The following is a 26,505-nucleotide window of genomic DNA, read 5'->3' as shown; positions in this document are numbered from 1 at the left end:
TCGCGCCCGCCGTCTGCAGGGCTGGCTGGCTGGCTGGCGCGCTCCCGCCCGTGCCCCGCCGCCTGGAAGGAAGATGGTGGCGAGCGCCCGGCTGCAGAAGCTGGCCCGCCGCTACAAGCTGGCGATCGCCACCGCGCTGGCCATCCTGCTCATCCAGGGCCTGGTGGTGTGGAGCTTCAGCAGCCTGGAGGAGGACGACCACGGCGAGGTAAGGGAAGGGCGGGAGGGGGCTCGGCTGGGGCGGGAGGGCAGGGGAAGGGGGCGAAGCCTGGGGGAGCGGGGGCAGGGCAGATATGGGGTGGGAGGGGTGCATTCGGGGCGGGGTGGGGGGCAGTGTTGCTGTGCGTCTGGGCGAGGGGTGGGGTGTGACAGTACATTAGGCACTGGGGTGGCTGATGTGGGGGAGATGGTGCTTTGGGATCTGGGGCATCTGCTAGGGGGAAGAGAGCGCTCTAGGGTCTGGGTGGGGGGGCTGCAGTACATTAGGATCTAGGGCTAGCTGGCATGGGGTGATTGCATCAGGCTGCGGGAGGTTGGGTGTTACAGCGCCGATGGTGTATTAGGGTCTTGGTGGGTTGGACGTTACAGTGCATTAGAGCCTGGGGGTGTCTGAGCTGGAAATGTCTAGTTCTCCCTGTATCCTGATACTTTGCAGCACAGTGCATCAGGGTCTGGGAGCGTTGATGTGGGGGGTTGACCGTGCATTAGGATCTAGGGTGACTAATATGGAAACTTGCTGTAGTGCATTAGGTCTTGGGGGCTAGATGGGGTTGCTGCTGTGTATTAGGATCTGAGGGAGTGATATGGGGCGGGGGTGCTCTAGTGATTTAGGATAAGTGGGTGGGACCTGGCTTGGGGTAGGTAGAACTGAGAGTCTGGCGTAGGGGGTATGTTAGGGTGCAATAGGGTCTGGGGGACGTTACAGTAAGTTAAGACTCAGAAGGTCTGATCCAGAGAAATATTACCATATATTATGATATAGAGGATCAGATGTAGTGAGACTGTCAGAAATCAGGGCTCTGATGTAAGAGCAGGGCTGTTAATATACCATTAGTTGGAATCTTACATTGTCCAAGCAAGGGGGGAGTTCACCATGAATCTTGTTCTGCGAGGCTGATATGGGGAGGAATATTAGTATGTATCATGATGGTATCATAATACCTTGCAGTTATATGTTGCCTTTCATCTGAGATGTTCAAAGTGCTTTATGAATCCAAGTGAACTTCCCTCATCCCCTTTTTACATCTGGGGACACTGAGGCAAGGACAGGTGAAGTGGTTTGCCCAAGGTCACGTACTAAGCTGGCGGAGAATAGAAGCCCGTTCTCTGGACCAGACTGTCTCATCCTTCACATGAAGGTTTTGACCTCTGGGTCACTCATTCAGATGGGTCTATTTCTTACAAGAGGATGGATTGTGTGTCTGCCTGTTGTATCTGGTCAAACCCAGATCAGGTCAGTTGTGACTAAATCCCAGTTGTGTCAGACACCTGTGATTGAGTTGATGGTCTCAGTGTAGTTTCACACAGCCAAGTGTCTGCCTGAGAACTGAGCACCTTGCTGGCCGTCTCATTTGGGAGGCCTGGAACTGTATAGGCCACAGAGACTTAACCAGCCTCTTCGCCGTTTAGATCTAAGGATGAAGCGTATCTGGGTCAACCTGAGAAAGTGCTTGCACTTGCTGTCTGTTGTTGTGTTCCTGTTATACAGCTGATTAGCGGTTGTCTGTCCAGGCCTGTCAATCCGACACCTTTTACAAGTACTAAATTCGCTGTGGGGAGGACCAATATACTATGATTTAGTGGTAAAATCTGGGATGGGGGAGATTTGAGGGAGGGCAGGCTGAAGAACTGTGTAGTGCCCCAAGGACGAAGGGCGTGAGCTGGGGATCATGGGTGTATGCTGCGGTTGAATTACAGCATAGCAGCATTCTGGGGACAGCAGAAATTAGAAAGCTGTGATATCTGGGGGCACTAGGATTCCACCTTTTCTTTAAGGAATGGATTTTGTGCCTTTTCTGGTGCTTGGTGGGGTGGAAGTGGAGGGGAAGTTTTCCAGGAGTTCACAGTTTTTCATGGGACTAGCAAAGACGTGGTCAGCTGTCCTTGGGACTTAGCAAAGACATGGGCACTGGGCAGAGATGCAGAAATAGTTGTAGGATCTGCAATGGTACATGAGAGATGTATGGATCAAAGTATTTTTGGAAGGTAAGCATGGCTTACAGTTGTCACACTTCCAGCAGTCTAACTTGCAGCTGTGCGTGCCCTGTCGTGAGTGATGCTGGTTGATTTGATGGGTGGACGGACAGGAAGTGAGACCCCTTCATGTGCTGCATCTACCATGCATTATTATCTCCATGTGCCAGAAAACCAAGTGGCTTCTGGAGCCTTATGGCCCAGAAAGACTTAATTGAAGCTATGGAATAAAAGTTAGTGAAAGAAAAATCTCCCATGCTACTAAGACATTGGGAGCCTTGCGAGGTGGGGAGCGGGAGAGATTGGGACAGAATTGGGGATTCTTGAGCTGCAGATTTGGCTCTGCCTTTTTGGTCTTTTCTTAACGAGCTAATGCTTGTAAAGCACTCTGAGAACTCCCTAGTGTTAATAATATCCTGTGTCTGTCTGTCTTGTGCCTTTCTCCGGAAAGAAATGTTTAGTCTCCATTCCTTCCAGAAGCCTCTTCTCTTGGCTTTTATACTGGGTCAGAATTTACCTGATTCCTGTACATCCCTTCCCAAAATCAGACTGGGAAATTGGCAGGTTTTGCTGATGCCCAGGGTCGTCTTGTCTGGAAACGTGAGGTGTGGTTGGCTCAGTGGTCTGGTGTGATGGACATTAGGGGACAGGTGATCTAGTTCAGGGGAAGCAAAAGCCGTCCTGAGCCTTTGCTCAAAACCTGAACCTGTTAGCAGGTTCCAGGGTAGTTCAGTTAACTTTTCTTAAAAAAAGCTTTTCACTTCCACACGCCTCTGCACTTCCTGGTCGTGGCTGACACTGGAGGAGCCACAATACCAGGGTATTTCTGGCAAAGCTGAAAGCAACAGAAATCTTCCAGGAGATCCTGTGCTCCTAAGATTACCAGCCAATTTTTCAGACCTGAAGGGCTTGGAGAGTATGGGTTCTTCTAGTTGCTTAATCAATTAAAACCTTTTCATTCTCCCAGTCCCTAATGAATGTTCTGTCCCAGTATTGCTGGCCCTGTCCACATCTGCCAGTGGTTGTTTGCTTTGGTCCTTAAAATGCCCTGGAGCATCGGGAGCTGTTTATTGCAGCAGCAAGAATCAGACTGTTTGCAGCCGAAGCCCGAATGTGAAGCAGCGTTTTCCCCCCCCCGCCCCCTGATGAGTCTGAGTTTACCCAGGTTTCAGAGTAACAGCCGTGTTAGTCTGTATTCGCAAAAAGAAAAGGAGTACTTGTGGCACTTTAGAGACTAACCAATTTATTTGAGCATGAGCTTTCGTGAGCTACAGCTCACTTCAGTGAGCTGTAGCTCACGAAAGCTCATGCTCAAATAAATTGGTTAGTCTCTAAAGTGCCACAAGTACTCCTTTTCTTTTTGAGTTTACCCACTGTGCCATCTAGCTGCTCTCAAAGCAGCTGCTTATAGCTGTGGTTGTTCTGGCAGGAAGCTTCCCTTGATGTCTCTTTCCTCTCTCCTTCCTTCCCAGCTCTTTTTGCTCTGTTTTTCAGAGAAGGTGTCACACAGATAACTCTAAATACAGGGCATGGGGGAGGTCTCAGCCAGAGACTCAATATGCAAACAAGGTCGCTGGCTTTTACTGAATCTGTCTGTTCAGGGGTCCAGTACGGCCATCTTTACAGCTCGCTGACAGGGGTGCAGGTGTGAGTGGCTGTGTAGGGAAAAGGGAAGGAGAGCAGCCCGGCCAAGACATTCCCATAAAGAGTTTGCCCAGGGAGGGAAATAGCCCTAATCTCAAAGTGACTTACCCAAATGAGCCAACGCTGTGGCTGTTTGCTGTTTTCTGCTGGGGAGAACAAGAGGGCTGCGGCTCTTGTTGCTGATCCCAGGGATGCACAGTCAGCCAAGAGCTATAGCATAAGCACTCAGTGTTCAGTTCCTGTCTATGTCCAAAAGCAACATATAAGGCACAGCCCCCTAGTATGAAGGCCCTACATCACCCAGGGAGCCAGCAGACCCCTTCCCAGAGCTTTGTTACCCCTCTGGCTAGATGGCAGCTGCAGTTACTGTCTTCCACACTTTTCCAATCAGACCCAGAGTAAGGTTTTGTCATTGTTGCCCACCCTGAAATTGCAGTGCTCACGGAAGGTGTTGGGTTGACAGCTGTGGGCACTGAGGGGCTCTGTGCACACAGCAGCTACTGTACAGTGCTGAGAACAGCAGTGACAGCTTCCTCCAGGCCACCTGGCCTGCATTCCTCAACCCTGGGTAGGAACAACTGTAAACTGAAAAATGACAGGTTTCAGAGTAGCAGCTGTGTCAGTCTGTATCCGCAAAAAGAACAGGAGGACTTGTGGCACCTTAGAGACTAACCAATTTATTGGAGCATAAGCTTTCGTGAGCTACAGCTCACTTCATCCGATGCATTGGGTCATTCCAGATATTGAATCTATTTCCCCATGTTAAGTATCCTCACACCTTCTTGTGAACTGTCTAAATGGGCCATCTTGATTATCGCTCCAAAAGTTTTTTTTCTCCTGCTGATAATAGCTCATCTTAATTAATTAGCCTCTTACAGTTTGTATGGCAACTTCCACCTTCTCTGTGTGTGTGTGATATATATATATATATACATCTTCTTACTATATGTTCCATTCTTTGCATCCGATGAAGTGGGCTGTAGCCCACGAAAACTTATGCTCTAATAAATTTGTTAGTCTCTAAGGTGCCACAAGTACTCCTGTTTTTTTTTTTTTTTTTGTAAACTGAAAAGTTAGCTTGGCCTCCGTAGCACGTGCAGTCCTTGGCTTCTAAGCAGGGCCTAGCCACAAGGGATTGCAGAGATGACTGTCACGATGTGGGTATCTGTCTGCTAGGAACTGGGCCAAGACCACCTCCTTTCACATGGGCCACTGAACAGCCTGGGCTCCATGCAAACGAGAGGTTTAGAGATGAAAAGCCTTGTACTCTGTTCCCACTCCCTGGGCAGCTCCCTGTCACATTCCCAACCCACTGAGTATCTAACCCACTCAAGTATGTATCCTTCTATGGGCATCATGCAGCTCTCTGGATTATTATATTTACTTGGGATTCCTCCAAATTGCAATGCAGATGCAGCTGAAGTATTGCTCTTAAAGTCACAGTCTGCCCTTGGATGCACATACACGTTTCCCCTAAAGTTAACTGGGGACTATGTGCATACAGGTCGACGGCAGGGTGGCCCCTTTAGGAGAGTTCAGGCTTGAATGTGTGGAAGGCTTGGGTAAGCCACAGAACATCCTTGTAAATGCGGAGGAGGAAATGTGATTTGGGAAAGGTCCATTATGTCTGATTCATTTATTTAATCTTCCCTCTTGGCTTGATAATCCTCAATCCAAATGGATCTAGGCTTTGACTAAACAAGGTGTTTGTCTCACACCCAGCACAGTGAGATCAGGAAAAAGCTCTGTCTAAAATGTCCTTCTCTGTCAGTGCACTTATAACAATCGCACAGATCTTCTCCAAAGAGCTTGCTTTTAAAGAGACACAGCGGAGCCCATTTTAGGCATAAGATTGAGGGGTTCAGAGTCGTATACATTAATGGGAATTGGGTTCTCAAATGTCCTTGGTAGCTTTGAAAAATTTCAGCATAGGATTTTAGTTCTGTAGTGGAAAAAAAAACCCCTCCCTCCCGCCTTTGTATTTAATTCTTTCCCTGTAGTGGCTGCAACCCAAATGCAACGTCACAGGAGGCTTAAAAATGGACCAGTCCTGTTTTCATTGCCCAAACTGAAGGGAACGCACCAAATAAAATAAAAACGAACAGTTGGCATCAATGGTGAAAAGTAAATTAAATTTGAAATCAAACATTTCTTTAAACCATAATGATGTTCGTAATCCAGGGGAGGAAATGTGTTTACAAATGGTTTTCTAAGCTGACTGTTTTCCTCTAAATCTCAGAATGCAAAAGACCCTTTCTAGGAATATTTCTGCGTCAGCAGTTCTCATGACATATTTGTGAATGACCTGAAGAAATGCGGAGCAGAATTGAATTGCTCCCCTGCTCTGACCATATGCAAATTGTTCAGCCTCCAGAACCCCCAAGCTGTGGAACAGATGAGGAACGTGGGTCTTGTGCAGGTTCTGGAATCTGGGGAGTTATCAGAGCAGGTGTGCCTAGGCTAGTAAATGTCTTTTGTGATGGATCTCCAATCCTCATCCAGTATTAGCTTGCCTCGTGGGGGTACGTATTTCAAAGCAGGCAGGCCCAGAAGCAGGAGGGGCAGAAGTCAGTTGTGCTACTGATATCAGGACTTGTGCAGACTGAAGAGCTGTAATTGTCTTATTATATTCCAGTAGTGTCTAGAGGCTTCAACTGAGATCAGGGCCCTGTTGTGCCAGGTGCTGAACATACACACAGTAAGAGAGAATCCCAGCCCCAAAGATCTCACAATGCAAATAGGCTAGACAGACAAAGGGGAGCAGAGTGATTATCCCTTTTCCTGTTCCCCCAGGAACAGAGGATGATCAGAAGGGAATGAGACAAGGAAAAATCAATCCTTTGAAATACCAAGTTGAAACAAGATCTTTATTTCCTTAGTCATTCCGCCACTGCAGTATCTTTCTGTCGCTCTGGAGGAGGGGAGTTCCTTGTGGGCAGTTTCCATGCCGCTCTGGATTTTGTAGGTGTCGTGTAGATAGCTTGGCAAGGGATGTGCTAGAAACGAGCCTGAGAGACTGTCCCTTTGTCAGCCTTTCGTCGTACCGGTCTCGCTGGCATCGCGGGTCGTGATCTACTACAGCACCAAGCGCTCTGCTCCTTCACACGCCAGCCTCACAGCATGTAGGTTGATGAGAAAGAAGCCTAGACCCAGAAGGTGGGGGGGTGGGGATCCTAGGGAAATGACCTCCTGGCAGGGTACAGGAATTTTGGAGAGGGGGGGCATAGACAAGGAGCTCATTCTGGGAACTGTGCCAAAAGTTCTGCCGAAGTTTTAAATACAGTCGAGTGACATGACTGGAGTAATCTCCTCCTTTTCACTTCCTGGCTGGGGTGGAAGGATCACTTCAGTATGGTGCAGTAATTAGGGACTGTTGGGTTCATTAACTGGCCCCTCGAGGAAGGACAGGGGCATTTCTTCTTATTTCTGCTATTGAGAAGGAGAGCTGGGCACGCTCTGTCAGCCGTGGGCCAGACCACAGGCTCCTTCTGGCCGGGATGAATCCGACTGTAACTATGTGGTGGCATTTCATGAGGTCTGTGCTGAAAGCACAGGAGGAGGAGAGGAAGAAATGGGGGGAGCAGTGGACAGATGTCTCAGCAACATCTCCGCTCCCTGCCGTGTCACTGGAGCTCTAGTGTGCAAGGTATGAAAAACAGCTCCATCCTGAAGGGCATAATCAGTCGGAAGGTGATACTCAGGGCCCGGGTGTGGGAGACTGAAGGGAGCATGGCTGGGAACAGAGATGGTTCCACGGATGCTGCTGGGAGCTCAAATCTCAGAGTAAACAGAATGATTTTGCTCCTGATGCCTTGAAAGGGGAAAAGGAAAATTCAAGCCAGTCTGGGCAAGAAGTTCTGAAATCTGCCCTGCACGCATTCCTCTGCCTTACCCTCATCCCAGCCAGTTCCAGGTGCGTCTCCTTCCCTGCTTGCTGGGTGCCAATGCTTTCTCTGGCCTCCTGGAAGCAGAGCATCAACTCTAGAATGTGGAACACCTTTGCTCTTCGCTTGTCAGTCTCCTCCCGGACTCTCCGCTCCTGTGACTCTTGTACAGAGAAAACAGGCTTTTAACTCTCCGAACAGATGGTCCTGCGTGGTGACTAATGAACTGTTATCTCTGCCTGTTCTGGGCTCTCAGTGATGCATGCTTGGAGTGGGAGATGGGGAAGTTTTAAACCTTCCTCGCGCTCATCTTGCTGAAAGAGCATTGCCGACAGATGCATGTTAGAACTGACCAGTTGGTCAGCGCCTCTGATCTTTTTACTAGCCGTGTGATCCCTGCGTGGCTGGGGAACAGTCTCGCTCAGAGAACTGGTTAGTGAAACAAAGTGGCTTGTTGATACGAGTGAGACCTCGGGGCTTTACTTCAGCTGATTTAGGAACTGACATTTGCATAGCCAGGTCTTGGAAGCTGCTTGGGTTTCCAAGCCCCCATCTTTGTTCCCCCCATCTCCCTTGGGTTGGCCCTTCCCAGCAGACTACTCCAAGTAAGGAAGCTGTTAAAGGACACTGCTTGCATGAAGTAATTTGTTTGATCTCTCAGCCTGGTGACGAACCAATGCATCAGCTCGGCAATGCTCTTCCCACACGTCAGCGCACAACATGTCTGTAGCTGCCCCACTGCATTCTGGGTCTCCTGAAGCATCTGTCCTGTTGCACCTGGCTCTGTGGATGGGAGATGCAGCGTTGGGGTAACTTTCAAATACAAAGCAAAGTCTTGTGGGGTCACACCGGGACTGGCGGAACTGGGACAGCTGCAGCGCTTCAGGCTGCCTGTCCATGCCCTTATCAGCCAGACCTGAGCTCATGACCTTACTCTGAGGTGTAATCAATACTTGCCAAATGCCGAGGCAGCTGCTGTTGTGGGTGGAGTTGAGGCATTGTCCAGGCACTGCAGACTCCGCGTGTTCCAGCCAAAAGGCTTCAGCAAAGCTCACTGGCCTGTGGTAGCCAAGGAAAGTGTGTCCAGTCGCTCCAGTTGTGACTCCCCTAGCACAGCAGAGCTCGATGGTGGACCCACTGATTCACCCGCTCTCTCTCTTGCTGTTACACCGGCAATCCATCGTTTCCTTGGCACAGGAAGTATTGCTAACAGACTTGTGTCCCCTGTCCGCATCCTGCACTGACATCCCTTTACCTTCAAATGTGGTACAGCCTATCGAGACCTGACGGCTCTTGCAGTAGGCAGCTGCTTTAGCATTCACCTGGGAATGGCCCTGCTGGATCAGCCCAGTGGACTGTCTACTCTGGTGGCCGGTCTCTGACAGTGGCTAACATTGCAAAGCAGAGAGGCTGCCGTGGTTCTGGCTTCCCAGCCCTTATGTCTTATTCCCTGTTCTTACCATCAAACTTCACTGCCTCCAGGAGTGATTGCCTCCTCTCCCCAAGGCTAAATCATGTCTGCTAATCAGCCAGCATGGCAGAAATAACTCTGTGTAATTAACATCGCCCTTTACTCATCAGCTTGGCTCCTTGGGAAAGTTTGCTCTGGGGATTTTCAAAGCAGCTGGAGATCCCAGCTTAAAAGCTAGCTTCGGTGAGCCAGCGCTCCTAAAGAGAGGAAGTGTGGTTAAAGCACATGGGTTCTAATCCAGCATGGACAAACTGTGTGACCTTAGACACAGAGATCAAGTAATTGGCCCACTAGCCCATTGGTAAAATAATAACCCTTTGCCAGGGCTTTGTACCTGGAGATCTCCAAGGACACACTGCACGTTAGTATTATCTGCATGTAGACTCAGACTTTAAGGTCAGAAGGGACCATCATGATCATCTAGTGTGACCTGCATGTCACAAGCCAAAGAACCTCACCCATCCACTCCTGTAACAGACTCCTAACCTCTGGCAGAGTTACTAAAGTCCCCAAATCATGATTTAAAGACTTCAAGTTACAGAGAATCCACCATTTACTCCAGTTCAAACCAGCAAGTGACCATGCCCCATGCTGCAGAGAATGGCAGAGACCCTGAGGGGTTTTCGTCAGTCTGACCTGGGGGAAGATTTCTATGGTGATCAGCTAGACCCTGAGCATGTAGGTCAAAGCCACCATTCGGACCCTGGGAAATAATTCTCTATAGTAGCTCAGAGCCCTCCCCATCTAGTGTCCAATCTCCGGCTGCTGGAGCTAGCAGTCACAGATGAGCCGTATGCCATTGTAGGCAGGCTTGTGATATCATCCCCTCCATAAAGGTATCAATCTCAGTCTTGAAACAAGGTAGGCTTTTTGCCCCTGCTACTCCTCTGGGCAGGCTGTTCCAGAACTTCTTTTCTGATTATTAGAAACCTTCATCTAATTTCATGTAAGAGATGAGGAAACTGAGGCACTGTAAGAGTTGACTTGCCTGAGGCCCCCCTGGAAGTCGTGGCAGTGTTAGTTAGGAACAAAATCCACGCCTGCTGGCTCTGAGTTCTGCACGTCAACTCTGAGACCACAATGTATTTATAGTGTGTCCACCACAGCAGTTCCTGGATGCCTGCCTTCCCTGGTCCTGTCTCCCTTCTGACGGGATTGTGAGGGATGTTTAATGTCTGTTCAGCACATGGAAAATGCAATTGCTGTTTATGTGCAAAGCTGTGGTGGTGAGTGCTCAGAGGGGAAGGGTGGGCCTGTGGTTTTGCACTCGACTGGGACCTGAGAGATCTGGGTTGTGTTCCCGCTTCTGCCACAGACTCCCTGTGTGATCTGGCTGAGCCTCCATTCCCCGTCTGTACAATGGGGATAATAATACTTCCTTTGGCTAGCTGGATTGTAAGCTCTTAAGGGCAGGGACTGTCTCTCACTGAGGGCAGGTCTACACTACACACTTACTTCAGTATAACTGCATTGCTCAGGGGTGTGAAAAATCCACACCCCTGACCGACATAGTCATACCGACCTTAACCGCCCGTATAGGCAGCGCTGTGTTGGCTGGAGAGCTTCTCCTGGGCGACACCGCTGCCGCCTCTCACAGAGTTGGAGTTACTAAGCCGATGGGAGCGCTCTCCCGTCAGCTCGGAGTGTCTTCACCAGAAGTGCTGCAGTGGTGCCAATGCACGTTTGTCATGTGGGCCTGCCCCGAGAGTGTGTACAGCACCTTGCACAACGGGGCCCTCTAGGGGTATGTCTACACAGCACTGTAAACCCAGTTCTATGGGACCTGCCCTTGTTAAGTTGGTGCTTCCAAGCCCACGCTTGAGCATCCACACAGCGTTGTACACCTGGGCTTCCAGTTGCGGGACCCCGGGCCTCACAGCCTTGCTAAAGCATCCACGCTGCACTACGCAGACCTTCCGACTCGGGCGTGCAGTTGGAGCTGCGTCCACACTGCAAAATGACAGGGCTTGGACCCAGGTCTCAGCGCCACTCCCCTGGGTGGGTCCTAGGACCAGGTCCTGAGGACTTGCTGACCTGAGTCAAACTGATTTGTATGTGGACAGTAGGGGGGTTCAGACTCAAACCTGAGTCTGAGTAGACTCAGCATAGACATACCTTCGTGTTCCCATGGCACCTCATAATTATAATAACGAGAACAGGAGACTGGGTGTTGGGGCTCCGGAGTTCTGTTCCCCGTTCTGCCACTGACTTGCTTTGTGACCTCAGGCCAGTCACTTATCCTCGACCTCAGGCCAGTCACTTATCCTCTTTGGACTTGGCTGTACTAAAGCTTTATCTCAAGGTCAAGATGGTCTTCCCCCACCCCCACTCCCAACACAAACATCCCTCAGCTGTGTGGGGCTCATGGCAGAAGTCAGAAGCGGTGCCTCAGTTTCCCTGTGTATCAGTGGGGCTGCTCAGTATTCACCCCCCTTGCAGGGGGGTGAGATAAGTGCATGTCTGCAGCATATGCTGGGGTGGAAGGCTCTGTAACAGGGTGAGCTGCTGCTCACAGTAAGGAAGCTGTTACAAGAGATATGGTGATGCCCAAGTTAACGTTTTCCCTCTGTTTTGTGTCCGATCAAACTTGGAGAAGGGACGGCAGAAGAAGGCCAGGCTGCCCGAAAACAGTGAAGGCTCCAAAGATTCAGACAGCTCAGCCAGTCGCCGGGGGAGCGCGAGCCGGAAGCATGGGCGGTGGAAGGGCCGCCCGGAAAGCCCTGGAGTGCTGGTGGCCAAGGTGGTGAGAACCGTCACCGCAAAACACAAACCTGGGCGAAGGCTCCCCGCCGCTCGGGACGACTCTGGCAGGAGGAACCGGACAGAGCTGCGTGGGGATGCCCAGCTGGCCGTCTTCCAGCACGGCGACACGGGCAGCGTGGAGGGGGCTCCCCAGCCCACCGAGAACAGCTTCGCCCCCAAGTGTGAGATCACGGGCAAAGACGCCCTCTCGGCGCTAGCGAGAGCCAGCACCAAGCAGTGCCAGCAGGAGATCGCCAACGTGGTGTGCCTGCACCAGGCAGGGAATCTGATGCCCCGCTCTGTGCCCCGGCACTGCCAGCTGTCAGGTGAGTCTCTCCGAGATTGCCGGTGAGCATCAGCAGAGCCCCCAAAGGTGGTAGGTAATCCAATGCCAGCCTATTCGCCTAAGGGATCTCCCTCCTAAGCGACGCTACTTTTGTCTGGGTGGGTTCACTCACTACAAAGGAAAATCACAAATGCAGCCCACCGTGTTCTGCCTTGTGCCCATCCACCCCCATTGTTAATAGAGAAGATTGTCCCATGGAGATTACACATCCAAGCAGGCCGTGTTGTACTTACTCAGCATCCTGGCCACGTTGGATGATGGCACTCGGAGTCCTCACAGCCCACCTCCGGTAGTGGAGATGGGGTGTGATTGCAGCCTGCTCTTCTGGCAGATCAGGCGTGTCCCTGGGGACTGTGGCAATCTGAATTTGCAGCCCTAGGTTGGGAAGACGCTAACACCAGGGCTGGGCAGTAAGGGAACTCTGTAGTCTGCAGTAAGAGAACAAGTGGCAGAGGGGTCTTGAGCGGTGGCCGCTTCCCTTCCTCTCTCCCGCACCGAGAGGGTGAGCTGAGCCCAGCTGCTGGCTCAGTGAGCAGCTGCTCTCTGTCCCCGCAGGGAAGGTCAGCCCCGTGATCCAGTGGGACGAGAGCAAGACACAACAGGCCTCCGCGAGCAAGCCAGTGCGGGTCGCGTACATGCTGGTCGTTCACGGGAGGGCCGTCCGCCAGCTGAAGCGGCTCATCAAGGCTGTGTACCACAAACAGCACTTCTTCTACATCCACGTCGACCAGGTAGGAGACGGGGAGGGGGGTTCGCGGCTGGAGGGGGCGGGTGGAGGCGCTCGGGTGCAGCAGCTGTGCTGGCGGTGGAGGACGTGCCTGAAGTTGGCAGGACGCAATTGTAACGACGCCCTTGCTTGGATGGGCTGCAGGGACTGAACCCTGGACCTTGGGCTCTGAAAGCATCAGCCTCTACTGCTGGAGTTAAGGGTCAGGTCTGCTAGCTAGGGGGCAGAACAGACTTGGCTAAGCCTCTGTACATAGTGTAGCCAGTAAAGGGGGACAAAGAGCCCCACTGTATTAGCAGGGGTCACACAAGGCACCCCCAGGAGCACGCATGCTGCAGAGACGTCCCCAGGTGAGCCCACGGCAGGAGTGAGTGTGGGTAGCACATGGGTGGCAGGGCAAAGGGGAACATTGGTGCAGGCGGGGTTGGGGAGGACAAGGCACTGGGGTGGGCACAGAAGGCTTTTGTGCTAAGTCGGGAGGGGAGGAAGGAAGGGGTGAGGGGCCTGTGTGGGTAACGTGCTGGCCGCGTCTGCGGGGCACGGTGCCCTGGACCTTAAAGGAGAGGGAGGCCTGGCCACGTTCTCTTGCTCCTGATCACTGTAAAGCAGACTCTTGTGGGCAGAGCCATTGGGCCCCTCGCTGGCTGGAGGAACCAGCTCAGCAAAGCAGCAGGGTAGGAACAACTTTGTGGGATGCAAATGAAGATTGGAACGAAGCGTGTGACCTGGGACAGGGGCTGTCAGACTCCTAGCATGGAGCCCGTCTAAACAGAGAGAGTGCCGCGCAGGCCCCTTCTCCGCTCCTAACTCCCCATGGGCCTACGATAGCTCCCCTGGGAAATGAATTCGTGGGAAATTTGATCTGCCCTGTCACGTCTGCCCCGGACCCTGGGATCCATTCCCTTCCCCCCGCCCATGCCAGGGGGCTGGATCCATTCCTCCCGCCATGTTCCCCACCCCCATCTGTGGCAGGGGGGCTGGATCCATTCCTCCCCCTGTGTTCCCCCCATCTGTGCCAGAGGGGCTGGATCCATTTCCCTGTCCCTCCTACCTGCCTTGGGAAGGCAGTGATCTGTTCCCTGCCTCTCTCACAGCTGACCCTCCATGCTCTGCTCTCCTCCCACAGATCTGGCTGCCTGTCCTCACCAAACTCCCCTCGGGTGTCCTGTCAGCTTGGAGGTTTCCACTCCGACAGGAGACATTCCACCCCACTCTCCCCAGCTAGCCTGGGGCAGGCTCCCCTCCCCAAATCCCCCGGCCCTTTGCTCTCCAATGAGCCCTCCCTCCGTGGAGAAGGAGCCCACTGAGGAACTCTCCCCCTCCTGGAGAGGAAATGAGCATTTTCTTGCTCTGGTTCCTCTCCCCAGCCCTGGCAAAGTCCAATCAACATGCAAAACACTGGGCTGGAGGTGAAACACCAACCCCGCCCTCCCATCCCTCATAAACCACAAATGAGCCGAGCGGCTCAGCTCTTAGCACTGAGATGGGAGGTGAGAACTCCTGGTGCTGCAGGGGGGTTATTGGAGCATCCCCGCCTTGCTGCCCTCCCTGCCCAGGGAGCACCGAGGGTTGACTCGACCGATGTTCCCATCCTTTCTGGTCCCATCCCAGCGGGCTTTCAGACCTGTCCTAGCTTCCCAGTCGGTTGTCTGTGCCCTGAGTCCAAGCTCCACCGTGAGACTTCTCCAAGCCCTGGTCCTGCTTCTGATCATGGGGCTGAGGTTTGGAGCCGACCCAAACGTCGCTGCTGATTAGAGCGTGCCCAGGGGAGTAGGAGGCAGGGCTCAGTGGCCCAGCACAGAGACTTGTCATGAAGGCAGATTGGGAGGCCCATGGTACCAGCCATAAGAGACTGAAGTACCAAGCAGGCAAAATTGGTCTAATGGTTAGAGCAGGAGACCAGGAGTCAGGACTCCTGAGTTCTATTCCTGCCTCTGCTGCTGGTTTGCTGTGAGACCTCGGGCAAGTCGCTTAGTCTCTGTGTGCCTCAGTTTCCCCATCTGTACAATGGGGCAGTAATACCGGCTTTGGTGACATGCTTGGATTCTCAGAAGCACCGAGCAGCTCTGGTGGAAGTCAGCGGGGGCTTTAGACCCCCCAGCACCTCAGCGAATCAGACCCCACGTAACTAGGCAGTACAGTGCAGAGTCCCAGCGTTGCTGGTTTCCCGTTGCTGGGTGCCAGTGCTCTAGAAAGCCCCGTTCCTGAGCTGCAGCCTCTGCCCTTGCAGCGCTCCAACTACCTGCACCGCGAGGCCCTGGAGCTGGCCCAGCACTACCCCAACATCCGGGTCACGCCCTGGCGCATGGTCACCATCTGGGGTGGCGCCAGCTTGCTGAAGATGTACCTGCGCAGCATGAAGGACCTGCTGGAGATCACGGACTGGCCCTGGGACTACTTCATCAACCTGAGCGCCACTGACTACCCAACCAGGTCAGCAGGGGGAAGGGAGGGTTCCTGGGGTGGGGGGAAGAGAGCCAGGAGGGAAGGAGCCATGGAGCAGGAGCTGGAATCTCTGCACCCGGCCTGGTCTCCCCCCCGGTAGACACTGGAGATCCCCACTGCCGCATGGGAGGGGGAAAAGAGGAGAGAGCTAAGGGGCAACGAGGGGTGGAAATGGAACCCACGTGCCAGAGAAGGGTTTTGGGGAGCCCTGTCTGCACTGACCCCGTCAGCTGGTGAATGAGAAGCCATGTGGGGTGTGGGAGGCCCATTGGCAACAGTGGGCAGCGTGCGGCTGGGGGATGGGGCAGTGCAGCTTTGCTCCAGCCCCAGGCCTGATCCCATCTCTGCAGGAGAGCAGAGTGTCCGGCTGGGAATCATAGAATATCAGGGTTGGAAGGGACCTCAGGAGGTCATCTAGTCCAACCCCCTGCTCAAAGCAGGACTGATCCCCGAGGGCAGTACCTTTGCTGGGAGTCTCTAGTGTGAATCACTCTGTCCCTTGCCCTGTGACTGCTACAAGGGGGAAACGCATCTGGTGGCTCTGCAAATCGCAGCCTCTCCATCTGAGCATTTAGCCCTGGCAGCTGCGGCTCCCGCTCCAGCGCCGCTAACGTGCTCTCGTTCGTATCGCTGCTCCCTGCAGGACCAACGAGGAGCTGGTGACGTTCCTGTCCAAATACCGAGATAAGAACTTCCTGAAGTCTCACGGCCGAGACAACGCCAGGTAACCCGTGTGGGGGGGCAGAGCGGCGCTTGGCACTGGGGTCGGGATAGAGATCGGCGGGGGGGTGAACTCTGAGAAGACGCGGGCAATAGGCCAATTATACCAAGCCTGAAAAAACAAGGCCTACCTCCATACGTCCCTGTAACAGCAGTACAAACAATGAGCCAGGTCAGCCACCGTGTAAATCGGCGTTGGCTGTAATGGAGCTCCCCTGAGTCACGCCAGCCGAGGATCTGCCCTCGGCCTTGTCGTTGCACACTGGGAAATGCCCCCGCTCCTGATAGCGAGGTGACCTGTCAGCAGTCGGGAATGTGTGTTCCTCTAGAGACCACGCGCTGTTGACCCCGCCCTGTCCCTACGCAGGTTCATTAAGAAGCAGGGCCTGGACCGCCTCTTCCACGAGTGCGACTCCCACATGTGGCGGCTGGGCGAGCGGCAGATCCCGGAGGGCATCGTGGTGGACGGTGGCTCGGACTGGTTCGCGCTGACACGGAGTTTTGTGGAGTACGTGGTCTACACGGAGGACCAGCTGGTGTCCCAGCTGCGGCAGTTCTACACCTACACGCTTCTGCCAGCCGAGGTGGGTGGGCGGGGAGGTTCCCCGGGGCGGGGGGCTCAGAGCTGGCTTCACAGGAGTCTCTCCCGTTTTGAATCATGTTCCTCCTTTTGGGGACGTTATCCTGCCTTGGGGCCCGATCCTGTTCTCATTGATGTCGAAGCTCCCAGCAGCTTTGAGGGCAGCAGGATAAAGCCCTTGAACTGTTTCCCATTCACGTCCTGTCATTGGAAGATCCTTTGAGTGTGGACGAGACTCTTTGTGTGTGTGTGTGTGTGTGTGTGTGAGAGACTGACTGGAACAGGGTGTGTGGTGGGCATGGGGGCGTGGAAGTTTCGGAGACCTTGCCAAGCACAGCTGGAAATCCCCTGCAATCCCCCATTGCTAAGCTCACCCCTGGCGTGCTGGGCCCTGGCGGAAGTGACATAGGCCCCAAGCCCTCTGGCTCTTACTGGTGGCAGGCTCGCAGGCTCCACGGCCGACCCATCTCGGTTACCTGTGTTAGGTGCCTCCAGCCCCTGCTCAGCGGCTCTCACGGTGCTGAGGATCTTGATGCCTTTTCGCACAGAAGCTTGAATGCGGAGCCACCGCGGCCAGATCAGTGACCGCGTAGCTGCCGTCAGAAGGTTCCACGTTTCTCTCTCCTAACGATGTGTCAGAAGCAACGAGCTGCCCCCAGAGCCGCAGCTGCTTTGTGTTTTGATTTCCCTGCCTGCCCACACCACACACACAGTCTGGGCCCCAGCTCTGCCTTTCCCTGTTCCACCAGCCCCAGGAATAAAGGCCCTGCAAGGGGAGCTCCTGCACAGAGGTTGCTGGGGATAATCCTTGAGGTTTACTGGACTGGAGCTTTGCTGGCTCCGCAGGGCGAACGGGAGCCAAGGCTCGTGTGCGTCCGTGACGCGCCGTACAGGGTCTGATGCCCCAGGTCCCGCACCTGTGGAGCCATTGAGACCTTTGCAAAGGGGGTGTGAAGTGCTGCCCTTCTGCCTTGGTAACACTTCCCTCCTGCTTTGCACGGGTACCCATGGCTGCACAGCGTGTGGGGCAGGGGAGTCGGACCCACAGCAAGCAGACGTGCTGAATAAGAAAGTGCCTTTGTTTTTTCCACTCCCTTTTTTAAATTCTATCCACCTTCCATCAGTTGCAAAGACCCCTGGATACGAGCCGCTGGAGGGCGTGATGGTCTGTTTCGGGGGAGTGTGTTGGGAATCTGTATGGAGTGAGTGTGGAACAGCCTGCTCTCTGGATCCGTTATGGGAGGGGGACAGCTGGGAATCCCAGGGGTTTGCAGACTGGAAACATTAGGGGCTTTTGTCCCATTTAAACCCACAGAGTTCTGTTTGTTTAAACAGCTGATGCCTGAAGTGTCCTCCGGCTGGGATGAGGCACAAAGGGGTGGGCTGGAGGTGCGTGTTTGGGAAGGGGGGGATGGGACTAGCAGTGATCTCCATCATCTGGGCTTGCTGCATCTCTGGTGGGTTTTGCCCTTTTCTCTGTCTGTGCAGTCCTTTTTCCACACCATCCTGGAGAACAGCCATGCCTGCGAGACTCTTGTCGACAACAACCTCCGGGTGACAAACTGGAACCGCAAGCTGGGCTGTAAGTGCCAATATAAACACATAGTCGACTGGTGTGGGTGCTCCCCAAATGACTTCAAACCCCAGGACTTCCTGCGGCTACAGGTGAAAATGACACCCTCCCTCCCCTCTCCTTTCTCTCCGCTAACACCCTCCCCTTTCTTTAGTCCTGCAAGCGGTTCCCTTCCCAGTCCTAGATCTCCTGCCTCCCCCCCCGTCACTCCCCCCCACACTCTCCTCGAAACAGATCTCATGCTTGGGCAGCAGCTCATCTTACCTTTCCCCCACAGGCTTTGGTTAAGCAAAAATATCATTTAAAACCTTAATTGTTCTTAGGAGAAATGTTATTCAATGTGGTGCTGATCTGTCTCCTTTGCAAACGTGAGGCTGACCAGGGCAAGTCAGAGATCTTCTGAAGAAATGCATGCAGTCCTCCCAAATGCAGTTAATCTCTGCTAACCATGCACTAAGATCCTGGCTCTGTGCTATCGAAGGTCCTGATCCAGCCGTCTGAACCATGCAGGCAGAATTTTGTACCCAGGCAGAGCCCCATTAGGGCTCTGTGAGGAGTTCACCTGTGGACTCCTAAGTTGCAGGGCTAAGTGATTGGAAATAAGGCCTGTCAGTAACAGGCTTCTCCTGGAGAAGCCTGTTACTAATTGCAAATATTTCTGGAAAACAAACTGATCTGCCTTACGAGCAGCGTTTTCATTGATTACGGTGCGAAGAATTTTCATCAATCTAATTCATGATTTAGGCCGTTGGCTCTTTGCTTTCTCTTGGCTTGCGCAGTAGAAATAGACTGGCTGCATTTCCTGCTGTTTGTCAGCCTCGAGTCCATTTCTCTGTTGCTCTAGCCATTGCCAATGCTGTCGGGAACACCTGTCTCTTTTTTCAGCAACTCTCCAGACCCACATTCTTTGCCAGGAAGTTTGAGTCGACAGTGAATCAGGAAGTTCTGGAGATCTTGGACTCTCACCTCTACGGTAACTACCCACCCAACACGCCAGCCCTCAAGGCCTATTGGGAGAACATCTATGATCGTGTGGACAGGCAGAGCGGGCTCAGTGATCTCATCCTGACTGTGTACACATCCTTCTCCAGGCTAGGGCTGCAGAAAATGACCTCATCCCAGACGCAGAAGGCAGAGAGAAACTGCAGGTAGGAGACCCTGAGATCCCGGGTCTGGGCTCTGAGCGGTAGGGCCGCCTTTCAGCACTGTGGGATTGTGAGCGTGTCAATGGTCCCTTCTCTCTAGATTTGAGCTCCATGGCTTCCCATCCAGCGTGCACCTGTATTTCTACGACGACCGTTTCCAGGGTTACTTGGTGATGCAGGAGGTGCAGAACTCTGGGACGGGGCAGGTGGAGTCTCTGGAGTTGTGGATGATGCCGCGAGGGGCTCTGAAGCTGGCAGGTCACGGAGGACAAACTAACCGGCTACAGAACCTGGAGGTAGGACACCTACGCGCTCCCCTCTCCAGCCTTGGTCATCCCTCTCCCTTCCATTGCCACCAAACCCTCCAGCTCCCCTGTTCTCCCTCGCACAAAATTCGCCTACCTTGGATTTATCTTAATGTTTAAACCAAGATTGGGTGTTTTTTCTAAAAGTTCTGCCCCAGGGATTGTTCAGGGGCGTTCCCTGGCCTGTGTTATACTGGAGGTCAGACTAGATGACAGTGGACCCTTCTGACCTTGGAATGTGTAACTGTTAACAACAAGTGGGGCAGGGGATCAGCTGGAGATGGCCTCTTTATAAAGTCGTAAGCCCTGGCCCAGCCGTTCGGTCTCTGATCTGGGAGCGTCTCGCTGGATGGGAACGAAGGCGAAAGACTCCAGTGTGGAAATACTGAGCCAGGGAGTGGGAAACGGCTGCTTGGGCAGGAGTGGGGTCTGAAGCCCCCTCGGGAAGGGGCTAGGGCTATCGCTGCCCAGCTTTGTGAGTTTGTAGCTGATTGGCAGCTTTGTTGCAGTGTCTAATGCAATTGTATATCTCTGGCTCCTCTAAGGGAGGCAGGGAGCGTGGATGGGACAGCACGGTGCAGGGATAAGTGTGGGTTTTCTGTTGGGGTCTCTACCTGAGCAGAAGGGAGGGCACAGGAGGCTGGGATGTGGCACCCGGAACCCGTTGGCAGTGCTGTCCCACAGTCATGCTCTCCAGCAAGGGAAATGCCCTGAGGTGGGGTGGCTGAGGCAACACACCCTATTTACTGAGGGGCTGGGCTGGCAGCCACAATTGCTGTGAGCTTGGCTGCTTTCTCTGAGTGTTTGAGCTCCTTCCGGCATCTGAGGCCCAGCCCAGGCCGGTGGGGGAGAGACTGTGTTGCCTTCTCCTGCCAGTCTGGTGGAACACGTTCTCTGGAGTGTGATGTAAGAACAGAGGTGGCCGAGGCTTCCTCACGCGCTGGCTGACTGTGGTCTGGTGCCACCCCATCCTGACTTCGCTCTCCCTCTCTCCCCTTGCAGGTGGGCACAGAGTGGGATCCCAAGGAGAGGATCTTCCGGAATTTCGGGGGCCTGATTGGGCCTTTTGACGAGCCAGTGGCCATGCAGAGATGGTCCCGGGGGCCCAACCTCACTGCCACCGTGGTTTGGATCGACCCCACCTACGTCATCGCCACGTCCTACGACATCACCGTGGATGCGGAAGCAGAGTTCACACAGTACAAGCCCCCTCTCAACCGGCCCCTGCGCCCCGGTGTCTGGACCATCCGCCTCCTTCAGTTTTGGGAGCCCCTCGGAGAGAACCAGTTCCTGGTGGTGCCACAGACCTTCAATCGCAAACAGCCTATCGGGAAAGGTAAGGGGAGGGGCTGCCTCCTGCTGGACACATCCTACGCCTAGTCAATCCAGCCCAGTCCAGGCTTCCTCAGGCTCCGTCTACAGCAGGGAGGGAGGCTCAGTCTCCGTGGCCTGTGGGACCCTTGTCCTCTGCTGAGACCAGCAACAAAGAGGGGTCAGTTGTACCTGGTGGCTTTTCCTTGACCACTGAAGACCACCAAGCCTGTTCCATACGGGCCACCAAGCAGCCATTGGTGGGCTGATCTGCGTCGGGATCTTAGGGGTTGGTCTACACAGCAAGCCACGGTGTGAATCTACAGTGTGCCAGCTTGCCGCGCACAAATGTCCCATGTGGATGCTGCTCCAGTGCAGTGAAAGCCCCGGAGGGCGGGTTGGGGTGCTGCGGGGTTCTTCAGACCTGTGACGGCACTGCCCACCTGGGACGTCACTGCGCAGCAAGCTGGCACACGGCAGATTCGCACCTGGCTTGCCGCGCAGTACCTCACCTTGTAGATGTGATCTGAGCCCACGACCTTGTGACAGAGCCTTCGCCACCTGTCACTGGGGAAATCTCGAGCCCTACTCTCGGCTGCTGCAAATGGGAGAGACTCCCCTGACACCAGTAGAGCTGCATCCATTTAGGCCAGGTTTGGCCCTGAGAATCCACATTGGCGTGAGCTAGCTTTAGACCTGCAGCTAAGGCTGCCCGGGAAATTGTCCATCCCAACCGAAAATGTCGTTTCTGTGAAAAGTTCTTACCTGGGAAATTTTGGGTTTTGGCGGGGGGGGGGGGGCAAACCTCCCCCCCCCACTTCCCCTGTCCTGACCAGCTCTCCACGCAGCCACGGCCCAACCAGTTGTTGAGGAAATGACCAACAAGCACCATGCAACGGCCAACTGCAAATGCGAGCCAGAGAACTCTGCCATGTGACCTGTGGCTTCCTCTCACTGTTAATGTGGAGCATTGGCCCATGGAGACCACAGGTCCCAGCATGCCATGCTCCATCTTGTTCTGAGCATCCTGGCCTAACCTGTTTCCCTATTTCTCGCATCCCCCTGTGATCCATCTGTGTGTGTCCGGCAGGGGTGGTCTCTGCTCCAATTGGGTGTGGCATGTTAAGGAACGGGCTGGTGAGCGCCTCTCCACTGTGTTCAAGGGGCATGGTGGGAGGTTTGGGGACTGTGTCTGCCTGTCTCTCAATCACCTCTCCCTCTGTGTTTTGCCCAGATGACAGCAGCTGGTTACATGGAGGTCCCCCCCGCAATGAGTATATGGAACAAAGCTTCCAGGGGCTGGGTGGGATTTTGAACCTGCCGCGCTCGGATGAGGTGGAGAAGGAGGCCCTGCAGAATGCGCAGCTGACGGGCAAGGCCCTGGAGGACTGGACGGACAGCAGCATCGGCAGCTTCTGGTCGGTGGCGGATCTCTGCGTGAGCAGCCCCTCCAGCTGCTCCTCCTTGGACTTGTGCAGCAAAACCTCCTGGAGTTCGCTTTCCCCAGACCCCAAATCAGAACTGGGGGCCATCAAACCTGATGGGCGACTGAGGTAGCAGGGGCAACCTGGGGCAGATAAAACGGAACAAGAGAGCGTCCCCCACGGCAAACGTGGGGGAGGGAAGCGCACATGCCCCCAGGGGGGATTCTCTTGACTGTCATCCCGTCAGATGGCACCTTATTCACTCGGGGAAGAAAGAGAGGAACCTTCAGGCTGCGGAAAAACTTTCCCATTTCATTTTGGGGGGAGGTGCTGGAACAGGAGTCCCACCCACCTCTCCCAGGAATGGGCACTGAGTGGCCGGAGAGAGCATGCGGAAGCGCCCATTGTCCGGGCACATGGAGGGTGCTGGCCTATGGGAGGAGCGGCGTATTTATTGAATCCGTGCAGGTGTGACTCGGGTGTTTGGGGGGAACCCAGCTGATCTGCCAGCTCTGGGTTACCCTCGGCACGCCCCCTGCCCTGCCCCTCCCCGTCCATGGCTGAATTTCTGCAGGATCAGGACTCCTGCTTCTGATCTTCCACATTCCTGAGCAATTGCTGGCAGAGGACTCTGGGGACAAGGGTCTGTGGGGAGCACCAGAGGCAGGGGCTGTCCTGCCCGTGTCCTTAGACGAGCTGCTGCTGGCTTGATGCCTGCATCTCATCCCCCTCCACCCTATCCCCTTAGTTTGTATTTTTATAAATATATAGATAAATATATATGAAGCAAAGTGCAATAGAGACAAAGGCCCTCATTGGCCAGGGAATCTGTGACTCATCTCCCCTTCGCTGTAATGTACTTTGTTCTTTTGGTGGCTTGGGGGCGGGGGGGGATTATTTCCTTGTGGTGGCTGCTGGGAATCAAACCTTGCCGTCCCTGGGTGAAGTCGGTTCCCCTCCCACTCGCCACAGGGCACTTCGTCAGTCGGGTTCTCTGTAGCAGCCGAGTGCCAAGGCTCCCTGGAGCAGGGCTGCCAACTGTGCCAAACGTTCGCACCTGCAGGTGTTTCTCGTGCGATGGCTGGAGCTTGGGAAGGGGGAAGCGAAGCCCCTGGGCTCACCCAAGTCACTCCTCTAGTGGCTGGAGTCTGAGAGGTCCCCAGTGACTCCACTGGCTTAGAGAGAGGCCCAGCAGGGGCTGCTTGGGTGGATGAATTAAGCCTCCCACCCCCATAAAGTGTCTGCCCTGCCCCAGATGGGTGTTCAGTGCTGTATCCAGTTAGCCCACTCGCTGGGTTCGGTGTGAATTTCCTTCCCCTGAGTTGGCAGAAACCCACAGCCTCTCCCCATACCTGCCGTGGCTTCCACCACGAAAAGCCGTGGGTTAGGCCAGCTTTGCCCAACCCCCTCCCTCCCGTTCGAGCCTGACTAAAGCAGAGTGCTATTTCCCCTTCTTCCATAGGGACTAGAGACTTCAGAGGCTGCCCAGACACTATGGGGATGGGGGGCCTTATAAGCTACCTATGTGACAACATCCTCCAAGGCCTGGGGCTCGTAGGATCCTCCTCTCATCTCCTCACAATGTTCACACCACTTTCAAGGCCCCCTTGCATATGCAATGTCACAACCTGAACCCATTTTGTTTGGTTCCTAACTCTGGGCTGATCTTAGCAGGTGGGCCCCAAAAGCTCAGACCCCCACTTGAATTCGCCCAGTTGAATGGTGGTGACGGGAGCTGGAGTAAGATGAATTCTCTGCCCTAGGGGTGAGCCTCTGTGTGCCATATTGTACTGCAGAGGGAATGCACGGACCGACTGAGTCAGGGTAAAGGAGCTGGACGCTGTTCAGTGAGAATGAGCCCGTGTTTCAAAGTTCTGACCCAGATACGAACTTACCCAGCGTTCAGGAACGTTCTGCTGGGGGTTGTCAATGTGACCCATTCTAGAGCAAGGGCTCGCTGGTATTTCTCCAAAACCTGGGGCATTTCTGGATCAGAGGGGCTAATCTAGGTTCATCTCTGGCTTTAACTTGATCATCTCCCCATCTCTAGTTTAAGTAGGGTGAAGGTGCTGACGGGAACATATTGTAAGATAAGTTCCTTCTCTGGCCAAATGGGCCTCTCAAGACTCACAGTGGTCAGAGACCTCCATACCCCTCTGGCAGATGATCCCAGTGAGGACTGAGACGATGCTTGTGCCTATGCCCCCCCCCCCGCCTCCATCCCCTCTCTTTTCGCTGGGTACGTGGGGCAGTAGCACTGGGGCTGGAAAGGGACTCGGCCTGGAAAGTGTTATACAGGTAAACCTGGTATTTGGAAATAAGTGGGAGAAACTATGCAGGGCTTGGACCATGTTCCAAAGAGGTAACACCGAAAGCTTTGTGTCAGAAGCATTATGTAAAGTTGTCTTAAATATGCAACACCATCACAAATATAGCTGTATCTCTATGGTACTGTGCGTCAGTTCTTCCCGCGCTTCCTGGAAATGCCGCCGGGGTTCCTATGGAGATGCGATCCAGAGCCAGATCAGCTGGCCCCATCCATCTTGCCTGTCCTGGGGAATCCCTTGAGGAACTGACACTCACTCCCTCTGTATCAGTTACCCTTTTTTAAACATCTGCTCACTCTCTTGACTGGGGCTGTAGGGGGCCACGGAAGAAAATGAAAGTCTGGAACAGCTTTGCACAGCAACCTCTGTTAACACCTTCCTCAAAGACTGGAAACTCACTGAGTGTTATTTAGGGAGTTTCAGCATCCATCAGTCACCCATTTCAGGAAGCCTCGTTCTGTAGTTCTCCCTGCTACCCATCCGGTGCTGTTTGCCTCCCCGTGTTTTGTTGGGTTTTTTTTATTACTGTTTTTTTCCCTGGGCAACTGTTGCTTCTGCATTGGCCATTGCTTGTGGCCTAATTTGAACCCAAGAGGCAAGCTGTATGTGGGGTTGGGCCCTTTGGAAGCCATGGGATGAAAATTGCTGGCCTTGAATGCCTCTGGGGGCAGAGGTGGAGATTTTATACCATGCAGTGTTTCCCCATTGCCATTTGATCCCTAATAAGAAGATTCAGTGGTGACAGGCACTATATAAAAACTTATATTCATAGAGTTGAGGGAGTACTGGCAGGATGTTGGGAGTGTTGGATTCTATTCTGCGCCATACACGGACTCCTTGGGACCTTGTACAGGTCATTTCACACGTTAGTGACTCGGTTTCCCTGAGCGTAGAAGGGCAATAATGCTCCTGACAATATTTCACTTGCAAGGGTGGAAGTGAGGCTTGATTCCTGAATATTTGTCAGCAGGTGGAACTTGTCCAAGGGAAGCGCTGGCTCCTATTAATACATTCATATCCCCTTTCTTAGCCACCCTGGGCGTTGCTACACCCGAGGGTGCATAGAACTAGCTGCCTGCCTGAACCGTGTCAGAACCATCTTTTAATGAGTCTAAGGAGAGCTGATAGAGGAAATGTTCCATGGTTTCAAAGCATTCAGGAAACAGACTGTGTAACAGCACTACAGAGCCCATTCGCATTTAATGGGTAAATAACATCAGATGCATTAAACAAAAGCTGCTTCTATGTTTTTCTCACGTATTTGTTCGATCTTCTGTGCATAGCTACAGCCATGCCTACTCTGCCCCAGCGTATCCTTGTGTTCCTTCCTGGTTTTGAATGGGAACTAATTCAAGAGTGCTGTCCTTTTAAACATGCTGCCCACGTTCACTCTGGCGAAGATGTGGAGGAAGTTTCTTCGGTGGATTTTAAAATCCTCTGGGGTGGATTTTCTCTGCTAGTGTTGTGACTTCATTTTTATTATTTGTGTTACAGCAGCACCAAGTGGCCTTAACTGAGATCAGAGCCCCAGTGTGCCAAGTGCTTTAGTGTGGGTTTGTACAAGCAGACCCTGCCCTGAAGATCTTGCAGTCTAACTAGGCAGACACAGGGTGGGAGGAGAAGCAGAAGCACAGGGAGGTGAAGTGACTTGCCCAAGGTCACACAGCA

General features: G+C 53.5%; 1 protein-coding gene across 2 annotated transcripts; it reads left to right on the top strand.

Annotated features, from left to right (window-relative positions):
• On the top strand, positions 1 to 25,186 carry XYLT2 (xylosyltransferase 2). Of its 2 annotated transcripts, none has more exons than XM_074971579.1 (11): positions 1 to 208; positions 11,789 to 12,260; positions 12,836 to 13,011; positions 15,238 to 15,440; positions 16,096 to 16,176; positions 16,540 to 16,756; positions 18,241 to 18,417; positions 19,211 to 19,473; positions 19,571 to 19,766; positions 20,778 to 21,111; positions 22,321 to 25,186. In XM_074971579.1, exons 1-11 carry the CDS (start codon positions 74 to 76, stop codon positions 22,641 to 22,643), a joined length of 2,577 nt encoding a protein of 858 aa, XP_074827680.1. In that variant the 5' UTR covers positions 1 to 73; the 3' UTR covers positions 22,644 to 25,186. The 2 variants fall into 2 exon arrangements, with proteins under 2 accessions (XP_074827680.1, XP_074827679.1); XM_074971578.1 differs by having other exon boundaries at positions 11,786 to 12,260.
• The last annotated feature ends 1,319 nt before the right edge of the window (positions 25,187 to 26,505 follow it).

The sequence above is a fragment of the Natator depressus genome, chromosome 14 (genome assembly GCF_965152275.1).
Source record: "Natator depressus isolate rNatDep1 chromosome 14, rNatDep2.hap1, whole genome shotgun sequence".
In the NCBI taxonomy this organism is placed as follows: domain Eukaryota; kingdom Metazoa; phylum Chordata; order Testudines; family Cheloniidae; genus Natator; species Natator depressus.
This window is presented reverse-complemented; position numbering and strand designations above follow the sequence as displayed.

Excerpts from the sequence above, each read along its gene's own strand:
- XYLT2 (XM_074971578.1), top strand. The coding sequence starts at position 74 with ATGGTGGCGAGCGCCCGGCTGCAGAAGCTGGCCCGCCGCTACAAGCTG. Across the intron at positions 15,441-16,095 it reads GCCACTGACTACCCAACCAG|GACCAACGAGGAGCTGGTGA; the intron begins GTCAGCAGGGGG and ends TGCTCCCTGCAG. Across the intron at positions 19,767-20,777 it reads ACCGGCTACAGAACCTGGAG|GTGGGCACAGAGTGGGATCC; the intron begins GTAGGACACCTA and ends CTCCCCTTGCAG.